The sequence below is a fragment of the Camellia sinensis genome, chromosome 15 (assembly GCF_055761805.1).
Source record: "Camellia sinensis isolate YWXY chromosome 15, ASM5576180v1, whole genome shotgun sequence".
In the NCBI taxonomy this organism is placed as follows: Eukaryota; Viridiplantae; Streptophyta; class Magnoliopsida; order Ericales; family Theaceae; genus Camellia; species Camellia sinensis.
The window spans coordinates 13,208,192-13,225,389 of record NC_138975.1 but is presented as its reverse complement, the minus strand read 5'-3'; the positions used below and the strand labels follow the sequence as shown (position 1 = coordinate 13,225,389).

Sequence of the window (17,198 nt, the reverse complement as noted above, 5' to 3'; positions counted from 1 at the left end):
GCAAAGTAAAAAACAGAGGGGGTTAAAGCACTGATCAATGGACCGTGCTACAATTTACAAGCAAGGTATAAAAGCCCTACTTCGGCCTCAAAGAACTAGTTCTTTCATTAGAAGGTCTGGTAGCTCGGTTTGAGCAGGTTGCTCGATAGACCGGTTTAACGTCTAGGGGCAGCTTTCTGAGTTCGGTCTAAAAAAAACTAAGAAAGCTGGTTTAGTCCCAAGGCCTAAATCGGTTGCAGTGTGAGGAAAGTTACTTCGGTTGAGCCCTCTAGGGGCGGCTTTCTGAGTTCGGTTTAAGAACTAAGAAAGCCGGCTTGGCCCCAAAAGCTTAGCTTGGTTATGGACCGAAGTACCTAGTTCAGTATGTGCACGTTTGTTCGGTGATCTTATCTTGGCTAGAGTGGTTCAGAAGAAACTACTGATATTCCTACAAGTTCTAATTCGGTTATTTTCTGAATCTATCTACATACATAACACAAACAGTATCCTAGTTCGGTTGGGACGTGATTCTGGATCAAAATCAAGTTTTCTCTAGGGTATATGACATATAGTCATGGGCTTTACTGATTTTTTTCCATGAAAGTACTAAAGTAAAATAGAGCTGGAAGAAAAATGTTTTGCAAAAGCAAGTAGAGCATGGAAAACAGAATATGAAAACAAAACAAAGGAAAGGAAAAAGGATCGCTTACCAGGAAAAGATGAAGCAGAGGGCAGGAGCAATGGAACCAACGAAGAACACAGACTCAGGAGGCTCAGAGGCTGGAGAAGCAGAGGCACAGAGAGAGAAGAAGGTGAATGGTTCGAAGGTAGAATGATCGTTTTGTGGAAGGAGAGAGAAAGGGCGGGAACTGTTCAAAAATTTCGTACTACGAGGGCGGCGTGACAGCTGCTCCCAGCCAATCAGAGCTTGCCACGTGTCACTGGAATGGGAAGCGTTACAGACGCTATGATTGAAGAGACGTTTTTGACCGGGCAGAACGGAGCTCGGAGTGAAATTAGCTCGGCTTAAAAATTCGAGAGTTTTTAGCTCGGCTGGAGAGGCTAAAGTATTCTTAGCTCGGCTGTAAAAGCTTAAAACGACGCCAGCTTGGTTGATAGACTGATAATCCCAATCATGCCATGCAGATGGAATTAAGGGGCAATTGAGAGGGTAATTTTTGGTAAAAATTGGGCCGAGCTGTGAGATGGACTTGGTGGCCCAAAATGCCAAGGACTGGGTAAAAGGCCGAAATGTTACTGCGGCCCAAAAGAGATAAAAGTCACTCCGGCCCGAGCTGTTGAAGTGACTCCGGCTCAAGAACGATAGATTTACTCTGGCTCTACGGAGATGATTGACTTACTTCGGCTAAAGGAATGTAAAGCTGCTTCGGTTTTGACAACTTGAGTTAGTCCGGTCTCAAAAGGTAGTCCGGTCATAATTGAATTCGGGATAGGTCGGTTGTAATGTTGTTACTCAGTGGATCGGTCCAAACACACCACGGTTCATGTATGAGAACCGAGATATGGTGTAACATGAAGAAGAACCGAACTACTGTTAGTATGACCTACTTTGTGGCTCGGCATAGCCATTCTTACTTCGGTCGAATGGGAGTTCGGCCATAAAGAAAACCATCCCACTTGGTTTAAGCAGTGGGGGAGGGTGAAAAAGGATAAGCATTATCCTTAGGAGAATAAATCCTAGGAGGACTCTGCATGGAGAAGTACAAGTCCTACTAGGATTGTGCCATGGAAAACTTATAAAAGCCCGCAAACATCACCTTGGGGGAGGTAATTGAACATAATTCTTTCTGAGAGCATAAAACTTTGTCTATTTGTCAAGCTTACTGACTTAGGCATCGGAGAGGTTTCCGGCACACACCCGCCGGCTAGCTTACGTTTGTGTTTTCAGGTGATAAAGCGACGTCGTACGGAGGAGCGTGGACTTGGTCAACAGGATTATACGTGGAGAATTATTTCCTCCCCGTACAGTAAGATACCATGAATTTTTTTGTTGAAATGTGTATAAATTTTTTTAAAAAAATCTATTGAATACAATAAAATAAGATATTGAGTTAAATTTTTATTTTTTTATTATATATTTTTTGTATTTGGTGACTTAAAAAAAATCATAAAATATTATACTCCTTAAGTATATCTAGATTAGGTGTAAAAAAAAGAAAAAAATAATTACTTAAAATATTAAAAAATTCAATAAAAAATGAAAAATAAAAAAACTTAATTTTTTGTATGAGTTAAATTAAAGATGGTGATTATTTCCCTTGAAATCACATTAACAAAATATTTATATTATTTTATATGTATAAATGCTAAGGGATAAACATGTCATTTTAATCTAATAGGGGGTATGTGTAATTTTTTTAAATATGATGGAAGGATTTATATTAAATAGAAATATCAGGAGGTGTCAGTATAATTTACCCTTTGAGATATTATTTCAAAAATAATTTTTTAGGGAGAGTTTAGAAATTTAAAAATTTGTTTGATTTTATATTTTAAAAATAGTTTTAGAGTTTGATATTTTTTTTATAATCAAATAGATAAGTGTGAGAAAAATAATAATAATTAATTGATACATAGTTTTAAAAAATAATAATAATTTATTTTTTTTTCCAACCAAATCCTAAACCCAAACGCAGGTCTGTTTGGTAACACTTACATTTTCAGTTTATATTTACAAAAATTTTATAAACTGATTTTTGTTTATTTTTAGAAAAACATAAATTACAAACACGTTTGGTTTGGACAAAATGTTTAAAAATTTTAAAAAATATAAACTAAAAGAGTGAGAAATGGCGAGTGGTGGCGTGGCGAATGGTGGGTGGTGACGAGTGGTGACGGATGGTGGCAGCGGAAGACAGTGGTGGCGGGTGGGTAACGACGGAAGATGGTAGTGGTAGGTGGTGGCGAGTGGTGGTGACGGAAGACGATGATGGCGGGTGGCGGGTGATGGGTAATAGCGTCAAGTGGTGGGTGGTGGCGGCAAAAGATAGTGATGGAGGGTGGTGGTAGATGGTGGCAGGTGGTGCTGGCGGAAGACGGTGGCGGAAATTAGTGGCAGGTGACGGGTGGTAGCGGTGGAAGACGGTGGTGGAAAGTAGTGGCAGGTGGTGGCAGCGGAAAACGGTGCTGGAAAGTGGTGGCAGGTAGCGGGTGGTGGTAGCGGAAGAAGGTGGTGGAAAATGGTGGCGAGTGGTAGTGGCGGAAGATAGTGGTAGCGGGTGGTGGTGGCAGAAGATGGTGGTGGAAAGTGGTAACAGGTAGCGGGTGGTGACGGCGAAAGACGGTGGTGGTAGGTGGCAGGTGGTGGCAGCGGAAGATGGTGGCGGAAAGTGATGGCGGGTGATAGTGGCAGAAGATGGTGGTGGCGCGCCGAAGACGATGGTGGAAAGTGGTGGCAAGTGGCAAGTGGTGGTGGCGAAAAACGGTAGCAGAAAATGGTGGCAGGTGGTAGTAGCGAAAGAATGTGGTGGAAAGTGGTGGTGAGTGGTAGTGGCAGAAGATAGTGGTAAGTAACAGGTGGTGGCAGCAAAAGAAGGCGGTGGAAAGTGGTGGGGAGTGGTAGTGGCGGAAGATGGTGATTACGAGTGGTGGCGGCGGAAGACGGTGGTGGAGGGTGGTGGCGGCGGAAGACAGTGGTGGAAAATGGTGGTAGGTGGTGGCGAGTAGTGGGTGGCCAAAAAAAAAACTGAAAACGTAAACTCATTTTTTGAGTTTACAAATTTTAGTCAAATTTATAAACTGAGACCACTAGTTTATAAAACAAAATATTTATCAAACAAATTTTTATGATAGTTTTTAAAATTTTTATAAATATAAACTGAAAATTAAAAACGTAGGTGTTACCAAACGCCACCTAAACAAAACATGCCACCATATCATAGAAATTGACAATGGAAGAAGGGTATACACGCAATTTAGGTCAACGACAATGGTGGGTAGTTTAGCAAAAAAAAAAAGTCATAATTGTGAATTTTCAAAGAGTGCTGCTATTAGCACCTACCAAAATTCTTTGGACCCCAGTCATAAATCCTAAATTTTAATAATATTTTTTTAGACACCCCACTTATTATCAAATCTACCCATATTCACAATGAAATGCACACCCACCTGAATCCATTTCAATTCCCTCTCCTCTCTCTCTCTCCACATCAGTGATGTATCTTCTCTCTCTTTTCTCCCACTCTCTCAAAATCACTTTTGTTTATATGAGAAAGTGAAGATTTTTCTCTCTCTTCTCTCTATTTTCTCTCTCCTCTCTCAAAACCCCTATTGTTTATATAAGAAAGTGAAGATTTTTCTCTCTTATCTCTCTCCTCTCTCAAAACCCCTTCAAAATCCTAGTTTTTTCTCTCTCTTCTCTCTCCAACATTAACCACATCTAAAAAGTGGTTCCTGAAAACACAATGCATTTACTTGTAAGGTTGGTGTTCTTCGTTGATTAAGATTTCGACGACGTTGGTCTCTTTGGAATTTGCCATTGATTGAGAAATTCAGATGAGAAAGTAAAGATTGATGCGAATTGTAGGAATGGAAAACAATATATATATATATGAAAAACTAATCTCCATAATATTTCCATAATATTTTCAGAATAGAAAACTAATCTCCATATTTTCAGAATTAAAAGCACACCCACCCAATTTGTTCACCACTGTGTAGCTGAAAAAATGTATTTTGTTCAGAACTGTTTTGTTGAACAATAATGATCCTGTCAGCATTGTATGTCCGAACAAAATTTGTTCATCACTGTGTGACTTGAATCCATTCTAATTCACAACTTAAAATAATATGAATTAAATCCATTCAAAATACATAACTTAAATCCATTCCAATTTACATTTTTTCCATTCTAAGTTAGTTTAACAAAGAAAATTACATAACTGACTATCTGCATTAATGTTCGGAACTTATATATTAAACGAAAAGATTATGTTTAGTACTGTGTTACCGAACATAATTGTAACAGTTAGTAAACCAGTACCGAATAGCTCGAACGAAACAAAAACGACCGAGAATGTTAATACAAGACAGATAAACGACCGAGAATGTTGTCCTCGTCCTCCACTGCTCTACATAGTGAAATAAGTGATGAAATATACGTTATACTTGAAGCAAAACTTTCAAGTTTAATAGCGTTGATGATGGTGATGAAGATGACACATTCAGGATTTAAGATGATTATGAAAAATAATAGATTTAGGATTTATGTTAATTGGTTATGAAAAGTAATAGGTTTAGGGTTTACAAACATGAAATACGTATAGTTGGAGTTGAAGGTGTGAGTGGGACTGTGAGTAGGTGTCCAATATTATAGAATATTAATTATTATTAATAAGTAGGTATTTTATTTCATAATGTTTTTTAATATAATTTTACTTTAAAATATAATTGTAATAAAAAAAGAAAAATGCTTGGGAGCACTAATTAGTGCTCCCACTAATTAAGTGGCAGTGGGTCCCGCCATGAATGATGTGATGTTTTGGTCTTGGAGTTGTAATTTTTTTTATTTTTTTTTATTTTTTTAATTCATTAGTGCTATTAGTGGTGATATTTTTAGTGGGATGAATCATTGTTGATAAAAAAAATTATAGAATAAAAGGCCAAATTTTTTTTTAGCAGGGGTCAATAGCAGCACTCTTTTCAAAAGAACCCCGACCTATTAAAATCCTCGCAAAAGAGGGTTATAGCGTTTTGAAAACCCTCGCTCTCTCTCTTTCGTTCGGCTGTTCTTCTATGCTTCTCTCTCTTCTTCACAGTCCGTATCGACTCTCCAAAGTTCGTCCTTCACTTTGATTCGATTCCAAAACCCTATCCTTTCCTTACTTTAATCACTGTTCAAGGCTTTGATTATTGTTACATACATTCGATAATATATATATATATATATCTTTGTTTTACTCGGTACTGTTCAATCTGTTTTTTGGTCTTTGATTGGAGATGGTCGCCGGTTCGCGAATCGAAGGTGGGACTCAAATTCTATCTGCTCGCGTGCTTAAAATCATTCAATCTATCAAACAGATTGTTCATAATCACTCTGATGCTGAGATATATGCTGCCCTTAAAGAGTATAACATGGATCCTAACGAGACTGCTCAGAAGCTGTTGAATCAAGGTTATTTTTTTATTGATTTTTTATTCTTTCATGTTTTTAAGGCATTTAATTATTTGGGTTTTGCTTGTTTTGTGTTGTTGCTTAATCGAGAAGTTTGGTTTAGATAACTGGGTTGGGGTTCGATTACAAAAATTGGAACTTTGTGCATGTGAATTATAGCCGGAACTGGGCATCACATTCTGTTGATTTTATGAATTTGATCACTTTTCATTGAGGTTTGCTTTGGAGTTTTGTGAGTTTGGGATTTTAGTGATAATGTTGGAAAACTGTTAATGGAGTGGGCAGATGCCTGTTTACTGGATTTTGAGTTTGGTCCTGTGGTTAGGTGGCCCTGAAGTCTGAACTTTACTGTGTTGGAAGATTAAACTGTATGTTTAGGTGCAATGTTGGGTTTTTATTTGTTTCTCCTCTCGGTTACAGAGTTACGACTATCTGTATTTTCATCATGGCATTAACCGGTGTTGTCGGTCTACATTTGAGGACTTCCAAGTGCGTGGATGTAGATTTTCATACAGACTAAATGTGCACAACGAGGGAGCAATTGAAGGATAGATTGGATGGCTTATTGCTCGTTTGATGACATTCCACTCATGGACCTGCATGTACAGACCAGAAAAATAAAAGTAAAAGGAGAAGAAGATACAGAAAGAGAGAGGGGGTGATGGGGAGAACTTGGGAGGGGAAGCAGCATCAATTTAGTATATGAGATAGCCATATTAGGGGAAGAGATATGTTGGAATAGAACAGTTAATGAATGGAGATGAACTACTTTAAATTATCTTTATACCCATCAAGCAATAAGTTGTTATGCATTAATCAAGAACTCAAATGACCATTCTCCAGATGAAGATAAAGGGTGATAAACTCCAAGTCACCATTGCTCATTTGGTTAATGCAATCGTGTAAATTTAGCGAGTTTCTAATGTTAATGTTCCCATATATATATATATATATATACGCATGCATATATGCATAAATGTATAATCTATAGCATTATCGGTTGTTAAAATGGTGGATTGTTGTCAAAATGATATAGCCATTATTTTGCACATGGGTGGCTTTCTCTTAATGCCTTTTTGGATAAAGGTTAATTTATCTATAAACAAAAGTATTTTGTCATGAAACATTAATTGACTTGTAATGACGATTTAATTTTTATTTATTTTGTACTAAAGTGGAATCAGTATCATAGACAAACTAAACTTATAGTCTTCATATTAAGAGTTTAACTTGTATTAGCTTTTATAATGTTGGGCAGCAGGTTATAAACAACTATGATTGTGGGCATATTTACCATACCAAATGACTCTGGTGCTTCTTTGATTTATAATCACTAGGCTAATTAACTTCTGGTATTGGGTCATTGCTTTTAATAATTTTAGAGGGGGGAACAAATGCATGCATTGAAAAAGTCATAGTTGATTGTATGTACATTGCTTAACCTTGAGTTAAGGCTTTTGTACCACCTATAACATTTTGAGACGAAGAAAGAAAAAACTACCACAGGGCATTTCTAGGTAACCATGAGACACCCGCCAAGAAATCATTTTAACCTAGCCCTAAAAAACCATGTGGTGAGAAAAAAAAATGTGTTGATTTTTTAGCGAAGGGGTGCAACTAGTTTGAGAAATTGGAAGATTGTTGCCTTAGTCTTTCTTCGCAATTTGGTATTGTATTTGTTTTAGACAGCTTTTTTGTTTGTCATTTGGGGTTTTTTTTATTCTTTTATTGCTTGCACTCTTCGCTTTGATTGGGTTTTCTTTCTTACACGGACTCTTTCTGTCCATTTTATTTTTTGAATTAATTTTCTCCATTACGAAACTTATCTTTCTCTATTACTAAACTTTTGTTTATTTGTTTGTTTCCTTACACTTTTGGTTTGTTTTATTTACTCTTACTTTATTTTGTTTACAATACTCTAATGCTACACATTTCTTATTGTTTTTATCCAGATCCTTTTCATGAGGTCAGGAGAAAAAGAGACAAGAAGAAAGAGGTACAGTTGTGTGTAATTTTTTGTTTCTTTTTAGTTATTTACTTGTGCGAAGAACCGAAAAGTTGTTCTTGGTCTTTATTTTGCATTGCTTGCGTTGTATTTTGTAGTATTGTATTGCTTCTTAGTACTCACAAGTCATATGTGTGGATCATAGATCAAGTAATTTTTTGGGCTCAGGTACTGTTGTTGTTGGTCTTCCATAATAAAAAGGAGTAGAGATTTACATAAACACTAGAAAAAAAAATATGTTCTAATTTTTTAACAGCAATCCCCTGACTAAATGTGAACTAACAGGCTTTACCCAACATTTGTTGGGTTAATTTCTTGTTGAGTTTTGTGAAGTGGCTTGAATGAATAATTTTAGAGCTAATCATGTTTTCATTGTGTAATCGTGTTGGTGGTCAATGCTCATGGCTGCATGTTCATGTAGTTGAGATAGTTGTATTCTTGGAGCTCTCTATGCACATTTAATTTACACTCGTGGTTTTGTTGTTAAATTTTTTAGGATTAATTATATTTTAGAGAGAATTTTCCATTCATTTCAATTTTAGTTGACAAACATATTTACCTATTGCCTCAGAATGTAGGGTACAAGGGTTTGATGGAACCGAGGAAACCCAGTGAGTTTGCAGGGCAAGGGATGAAATTCAGTACATCTGATCGTGGTGTTCGAAGAGGAGGCTATGGTCGGAATGTTACATCTGGTAAGCAGGATTTGTATTTAATTTTTCGTTATATATTTGGATTATGTCACAGCTCCTTTTTAATGTTGTTTTTGGTATTATTTGATATTTTGCAATTGCTTTTGGTTTGCGGCTTAGTTGATTTGAGTGTTGAGAGGAAACCTTCTCAAAAGCCATCTGTTGTGCCTTTTACCCAACTTTTCTTTTACCATATGAAGGTATCATGAAGTTTTGTGGCCGTATATGCATAGTCAAGGAACCAGTAGTTTCAGATGAAGCAAACTTGATGCAGAAATTGTTGTGGAAAATGGTAGATTAGTTGCAAATGATAGCATGCTAAGTTTGAATCGGTTCGCTGTGTACCCCATAAGTGATGTCAACTAGTCGTGCTTTTGCATGTCTCTTTTCTCTTTTCTAGGATAAACCTGGGCATATGCAAAGCAATATAAGCCATTCAGTTAGAAATACGTCATTCACGTATACCATTTTCTGCATCTAGTTTACCATTGTTTGTAGTAGCCATTGATCATATCTTGAAATGTAGACTTCTTGGTAAGTCAAATATATAAGGCTGTAAGGGTTGCAAGCAAATCATGCACGCCTACCGAATGTAAAAGGTGTTAGATAGACAACAATATTTAGATAATGTTGAACTTCAAGTTTGAAGTTCACCTTTTGGACTCCTGCAAACTGTTCTATAAAAGGGGTGGGGGTGGGGGTGGGGGTGTTATATTCTTTTTTTGTTGGTATAAAATTACGTGAGCTCCATAGTATGTATCTTCATACCATGTGTATAGTACTTCTTATGCTACAAATTTCATATTTTCTGTTTTATGTATCTTCATACCATCTTATGGTGGTTTTCCGTCATGATCTTCACTATTGATTAACTACATATCATGATCTCTTTTATGTGGTGTGCTTGTTAATAAATGGAATCTTACTAGTTGCAGGGGGCAGCAGGGAATTTCGTGTTGTGAAAGATAACAGAATAAATCAAAATACCAATAGAGAGATGAAGCCTCTTTTGGTGCAGTATTCAACGTCTGCCAGTGAGCAAGTGAATCCACATGTTTCTGAGAAGGGGTACATTTATATGTTCTTTACTTATTTTTTTCCCTTGCATATCAATTTACAGAATCCTGGCTATAAATTTAGATTATCTTAAAATGTCTATAATCAAATGTACAGTACTGTTACGATCAGCAAATCAACCATTTGTCTAAGAAGCACGGACACTTCTACAGAGGAAACTTGTGCAGATCTAATTTTTTGTGCTAAAACTTATGTTCATGCCCGTGTCTGTGTCTGTGTCTGTGTCTGTGCTAAAACTTATGTTCATGTCCATGTTCATATCTGTGCAATGGATTCTCAAATGTCCGAAACATGTCAAGTTCTAATTTTTTGAGAAGTCTGAATCGTGTTTGACACACTTTGGGAGTGTCAAATGAGTGCTGGCACCTGACACGGGCATGGAACCTTCTTAGAAGTGTCTATGATCTGCCGATTTTCTCCATTTAGACCCCCATTAATGAGACCTTTCTAGCTTGAAGCTAAGCTCTTATTTATGGACTTCATGTATTATCATAAGCCTTTGGGTCATTCAGTCTATTCCTCAAGGTGTATGGCTTATATTTTAATCTTGTTGTGCATCACCACTTGACGTTTTTTTGTTACTATTTAACAGTACTCTATAAATGCTTTACAGTTACCTAATTTTATTATCACCGTAGAGCAGTTTAAATAGTTAGACCGAGATTGAAATTGTTTGAGGCTCTTCTCTTGTTTACTCCACTGCCTGGCTCACATTTTCTTTCTCTTGTAAATATTTTTCTTCTCCTATGTACTTTTCATGCTATAGTTACTTTTCTTTCAAGTGGATATGTTGTTCCCTTTCTACTTTTTGCACATTTATCTACATTCTTACAGAAAAATTAGACTGTTATGTTGGTAGCAAAGTGGCTTTTAATCAGCACATTCTACTATTATTAGTTTATAACGAGAAAGATTGCAAGTTCCGTTCCTTGTCCTTTTAGTTACCATAGTCTCCAAATGAGAATATGGTGCTTTTGATTCTGTTTGAAATTCTAAGAGTAATTGGCTCATCTTTCTTAGTTGAGGACAAGGTTGTTAAAATCGGGATCCTAAGTAGGATCGGTGAGAGGGTCTGGTGGATCGGATCATAGGATCGGATCGAGGATCGTAAGATCCTACTTTCTATTAAAAAAAAAGATAAAAATAAAAATTAAAATGATACATATTAAAAATAAGGTGAAAAATCATAAAATCTACGATCCTACTTGCGATCCTACCTACGATCCCATACGATCCTACACGATCCCATGCGATCCTACACGATCCTACTTGCGATCCTGTTATAACATCGATCCTACAACGATTTGGATCGTTTTGGCAAAGTAGGATTGTAGGATCGTACGATCCTACGATCTGGATCGCGATTTTAACAACCATGGTTGAGGATACAGTGATATTGCGTTTTTTTATATTTTGTTGTATATTATCCTTTTCTTCTTGTTTGATATGTGTGGTTTTGTCATTATTCTGTATAGAAGAAAATTATTGAATTATCAGTTTCTCCATTAGCTCTCAGTTTCCTTTTCTTTCTTGCTTATTTATGCCTACTCCTCCTAAAAACGAAGAGATATTACTGCTCCTTATTTGAAATAAAGTTATTGCTGCCCTTGGCTGTAAATTATGTTTCTTTTGGTTGGCGTTGGCAATTCTTGCACTTGTTAATGGTTTTATTGCAAAAATGTTTGACCCATGGGCCTTGTCAGCAGCTCAACTGGGACTTCTCACAGTCAAAAGTCATCTGGTGCGCGTTATTCGTCTCGAGGTTCAGCTATGCCAACTGTTTCACACCATAGGCAATCCCGGGATAGTAATTCAAGCAGCACTACTGGGAATGAATTACAGGAGGAGAGGCGGGCACCAGTTCCACCTGTTGTTACACAGGAGCATGGATCTCAGCCAAACGATTCTCAACCACATTCTACAACCCTGGCATCAAACCATTCTGTTGTAGGCGTGTATTCATCTTCTTCAGATCCTGTTCATGTCCCATCTCCTGACTCAAGATCCGCTGCAACTATTGGTGCTATTAAGCGTGAATTTGGGGTGGTAGGTGTTCGGCGTCAGTCATATGAAAATTCAGTGACACCTTCATCTGCACAAAGCAGTTCTTTCTCAAATTTGCATCTGGGAAAAGATGGTTCATCTTCTGGAGAATCATTTCGACCTTTTGTTGCCACTTCTAAAAGTGATCAACCAGGTCAAACTAATCTAACTGATTCTGTTGTGCCCAGCATGTCAGTCAGCAGATCTTTCTTGAGCAATCAGTATAATAACAGACCGCATCAACAAATTGTGGGTCACCAAAAAGGTAGAATTGTCGAACTTCTTGTAAATATACCAATTGATTGTTTACTTTGCAAAGAGTTTACTTTTGGTTGAAAACAGAAGTGGCTTTTCAAATTACTCTCAAACTTTCAGATTTTAATAAAATTGGTTCCTGGGATTTTGATTTTATTTTTCCTCCTTTAGGTTTGTATGATACAGGTCTTTTCTATAATATTCTGATCTATTAAGATTGAAAATATGTTATTATATAATAGCTACTATTTCCAAAATATATGTTGGCTCAAAATGATGACTACTATTTCTGTACACCAAAATGATTAGATTTTTTCCATTAAGTTGAAGTTGACTGGCTTTCTGGAAATCGTTCAGTTGTTGCCAATTTTTCTAGATCTGTCACAACAGTTTTGGCTGACCTTGTATGATTGCATCTATTTGTGTCAAAATTTAATATGAACCTTTTGGTGCAGTGTTGCAGCCTAATAAGGAGTGGAAACCAAAATTGAGCAAAAAGTCGAGTCATAACGGTCCTGGAGTTATTGGAACACCAGCAAAATCCGTTCCACATCCTACTGAAAATCCCAAGGACTTGGAAACAGATGCAGCACAGGTGCAAGATAAACCGTCACAAGTAAACAATTATGAGAATCAGAATGTAATCATTGCGGAGCATATTCGAGTGGCTGAGTCTGACCGCTGTCGGCTGACCTTTGGGAGCTTTGGGGCAGAGTTTGATTCTTCTAGGGACTTTGTATCCGAGTCCCACACAGTTGGAAGTGCAGAAAATTCATCCGTAGAACTCTGTACAAGGTTGGTTCATCCTTTTCTTCATCCGATAAGCTAGATGCTTTACCTCTTTAAAACTCTGTCTATTCCTCCGCAACAAGGTGTAAGGCATAAAAAGGGGTGACTCCAAATGCGGCTCACCCACTTGATGGAAAGACCTATTTAAAATATTTGTGGTTATGGTTCTCTTTCTAGATCTTTTACTTTTACTACCTATTAAACGAAGTTACTACTTCAATAGATATAAAAAATTCTAAATTATCCTTCGCTTTTAAAGCAAAGAGGATTTATTGTTGAACTGCAACTTATGCTTCTATGATAATGTGATCAGCAGTTTGTCAGCATCCGCCCCGGAGTTTTCCAGTGATGACATTTCTGCCAGCAAGCACGTAGATTTACTAGATGATCAAGTTCGAAATTCTGGTTCCAATTCTCCAGCATCAGGTGCAATATCTGATAATCAGATGTCTGATAAGAAAGAGTCTTCTAGTCCCCCGAATTTGGACAGTTATTCCGACATTGGGTTGGTTCGTGACGACAGTCCGTCCTACACTCCTTCAGAGTCACAACACCAGCAAGATGCACCCGAATTACCAAATTTCTCGGTAAGTCCATACACTATCATACTTTTGAATTTGTCTGCAAACCTTAGGTCAATTGATTGAAGAGTGTGGACTGGTTGTTTGGTTTGGCTTTTGATGTTTAATAACCTCCTCTTGATTCTCCCAAAGGAGGCCCCGTTTGAGATCACTTATAAGTTGCCCTTTATGATTATAGTTTTTCAAATTATTAGCTTAAATGAATTAAAATAAGTTGTAAATATGTTTAGTGCAACTTTTCATAACCTGTGAAAAAAATGGAACTCATTTTGTTAAATAAGCTATTTCATAGCTTTTTTGTTGTGCAAATATCCAAAATGCCCTAAAAAGTGTTTCAATAAGCCAAAAAAGTTACAAAATTGTAGCTCAAGGAAATCTTACTTTTTTTGGGCCAAATAAGCTGAAAAAGTCGAGTAAGTTTGCAAATATAAAATCGCAACCAAACACCATTAGCCAACTTTTTTTAAGCGAATAAAGTAAATAAGTTAACTTACAAGTGTTACCAAACAAAGCTTGTGTCGTATATCTTTTATTTACTTCTTCTGATCAGACATCCTGATTTCTGCTGGTTTGGATACAGGCGTATGATCCCCAAACTGGATATGACATCCCATATTTCAGACCATCAATGGATGAGACTGTCAGGGGGCATGGTCTACCGTCTCCTCAGGAGGTAAAAAAATTTTTTTTGAACAAGAAAATCTTGTCATATATGCATGAAATTTTCGGTGGTAAAATTCTTTTGAACAAAATCCTTGGGAGGTAAAATTGAATGACATAAATCTCTTGGATTTGTTATGTATGCATATGCATGTACATGCATGGACATGCCCTTATATGTTGTTTTTAGTTACTGGAATATTGAACACAATTCACACATGTTGTATTATAGTGCAAAACCAAGGATTAGTTATTTTAGGGCAAATTTCACTTTTCCTTCCTATGGTTTGCTCCATGTGCGGTTTACCTCTTCACATTTGGAAGTAAGCACATAACCCCTTGTGGTTTGTGGACTAAGGTGCACTGTTTGTACAGTTAACGGCTCAAGTAAAAAGACTAAAAATACCCTTATACATAAGTAACCATAGGTATTTTTGTCATTTTTTGGGAACTCAAAATGCACTTAACCTCTTTGTGCTTTACTTCATGTGCAATTTACCCCTTAACATTTGGATATGAGCACATAACTCCCTTATGTCTGTACACGTGTTTCACACTTGTTAACTTGGATGGAATGTTAGGCGGTGTACTTTAGTCCTCAAATCACCGGGGTTATGTACTCATTTTTAAATGATAAAGAGGACAAACTGCACACGGAGTAAACTATGAGGGGGTAGATTGAAGTTAGCCCTTTATTTTATACATCATCAAAACGCCATTTTATACTGATACCCAGGCATCAAGCATTTAATGATTATTGCATTTTGGTCACAGGCCTTGAGCTCGCACACAGCCAACAGTGCCCCTACATCCGCAATAGCCATGGTACAACAGCAGCAACAACCAGTGGCACAAATGTATCCACAACTTCACGTTTCTCATTTCGCCAACCTCATGCCATACCGCCAGTTCCTATCCCCCGTCTATGTTCCACCAATGCCCATGCCTGGCTATTCTAGTAACGCTACCTATCCTCATCCTTCAAATGGAAGCAGTTACTTGCTGATGCCCGGAGGTAGCTCACATCTTGGTGCAAATAGCCTCAAGTATGGAATTCAGCAGTTTAAGCCTGTTCCTGGAGGTAGTCCCACAGGGTTTGGGAACTTCACTAGTTCAACCGGATATGCTATGAATGCTCAAGGTGTAGTTGGCGGTGCGACAGGGCTTGATGATTCATCTCGGCTCAAGTACAAAGATGGCAGCCTGTATGTTCCTAATCCGCAGGTACATATTTCCTCAAATAACTCGGTCACTAATTTTTAGTTTATATAGTTACAAGTGGCATGTAGAGACTAGCAAATTATCCAAATTAGTGGGGCTCAATGCTTGGTTTGGGGTGGTGTTTTTCCTATCCATGTGATGCTGTTATGAGCGGTTGGTTGTTCTGAGAATGAAGTTAATGGGCCTGTGCCACGGTATTTACCCAATTTATTGGTTGATTAGGAAAATGACGATGTGACGAGAAAACATCTTATCTGCATTGGGTGCTGAATGTCAAGATGCTTTCAATAAATTTCACTGATTTAATCATAGTGATTAAATAAGATTTTGTTTTGAAAATTAAGTTTGGTTAACCAGTTTTAAAATGATTTATCTTATATATTTGCTTAGGAAAATAATTATTCAATCATAATTAGGTCATGAGGTGATTGACTTTTAAGCAGAAATGTTGCATATCTGCATGGAGCAATATATCAAAGAATTTTAGAGTGTGGTATTTTTGGCCTTCGCATTAACTAAACATGATTTTTCACAAAGTTGATTGAATTATTTTAATATTTAATGAATCAAATTGGTTTTGAGTATTCCAAGCCAAGCATTGCCTTGGTATCTTGTGGCCTTGCTTTTCTTTCTTGTAATATGATGTTGATATTCGTTATGGAATAAATTTGAATTTTAACACTAAACAGGTGACATTTTCCACTTTGTTAGAGAGTACTAATTTTAGCACAAGGTTTACCATTTTGTGTTTCGAATGACAGGCCGAGACTTCTGAAATTTGGATTCAGAATCCGAGGGAGCTTCCTGGTTTGCAATCTGCTTCGTACTACAATATGCCAGGTCAAACGCCTCATGCTGCTTACTTGCCGTCCCACACTGGTCATGCTGCTTCCTTCAATGCCGCAGCTGCCGCACAATCTTCTCACATGCAGTTCCCAGGCTTGTACCATCCTCCTCCACAGCCCACGGCAATTGCTAGTCCCCACCACTTGGGACCCGCCATGGGTGGCAATGTTGGAGTTGGGGTGGCGGCGGCAACTCCTGGGACCCAGGTGGGTGCATATCAGCAACCTCAACTAGGTCATCTCAATTGGACAACTAACTTCTGAAAAAAGAATGCAATGCCAATTTGGGGCCTTTCTTGTAAGGGATTTGAATCTCTAGATATGGAAGTTTTTTTTTTTGGTTCTTTCCTTTTTCTTTGAAATGAGAACCTCATTGTCTTATCCTTCCTAATCAATGCATCAAGTGTTGTTAAATTATCATTTGCTCTTTATTTATTTTTTTTTAACGCACAGGTGAAGGATGAACTCTAGTCCTAGAGAAATGAACTTATATGTATTTTATGTGAATAAACACATGAAAGACCATCTAGGTAAATTGCTAGTCTTGCAATCTTTTTAGTCATTTTCTAGCATACAATAGAAAATGGAAATCAATAGAAAGTGTAACCTATGGTCAAGGGAAAATGAATTGATTTACTAGAATTTTTTTTTCTTTATTTGAAAATTTGACTGGTCGTTAACTTCAAGGCTCTAAAAATTAGTTTTCAGTTGTTTGGATGAGGTAACTCGAGTCCAATTAGATTAGGCTGTGCGGGGTATGTCTTAGATTATTTATTAAAAAAAAAAAAAAAAAAAAAGAAGAAAAAAAGGAGGAAAGTAAGGGAGGATAGCTCAAGAAACCAACCTTTACTATTTTCTTGCAAGCAAATGAAACTGAAGTAATTGGACCCAATTTCCGTACAGTTGTAATGAGGTTTA

At 37.2% G+C, this 17,198-nt stretch overlaps 1 protein-coding gene across 8 annotated transcripts; it reads left to right on the top strand.

Moving 5' to 3' along the window:
- The first annotated feature begins 5,618 nt into the window (after positions 1–5,618).
- Positions 5,619–16,697, top strand: LOC114296632 (dentin sialophosphoprotein, putative (DUF1296)). Of its 8 annotated transcripts, none has more exons than XM_082909314.1 (10): positions 5,619–6,112; positions 8,065–8,108; positions 8,689–8,812; positions 9,745–9,877; positions 11,593–12,194; positions 12,640–12,979; positions 13,290–13,560; positions 14,135–14,227; positions 14,989–15,438; positions 16,197–16,697. In XM_082909314.1, the coding sequence occupies exons 1-10, from the start codon at positions 5,938–5,940 to the stop codon at positions 16,542–16,544; spliced, it is 2,580 nt and encodes an 859-aa protein (XP_082765440.1). In that variant the 5' UTR covers positions 5,619–5,937; the 3' UTR covers positions 16,545–16,697. The 8 variants fall into 8 exon arrangements, with proteins under 8 accessions (XP_082765440.1, XP_082765438.1, XP_082765439.1 ...); XM_082909312.1 differs by having other exon boundaries at positions 13,287–13,560; XM_082909313.1 differs by having other exon boundaries at positions 11,590–12,194.
- The last annotated feature ends 501 nt before the right edge of the window (positions 16,698–17,198 follow it).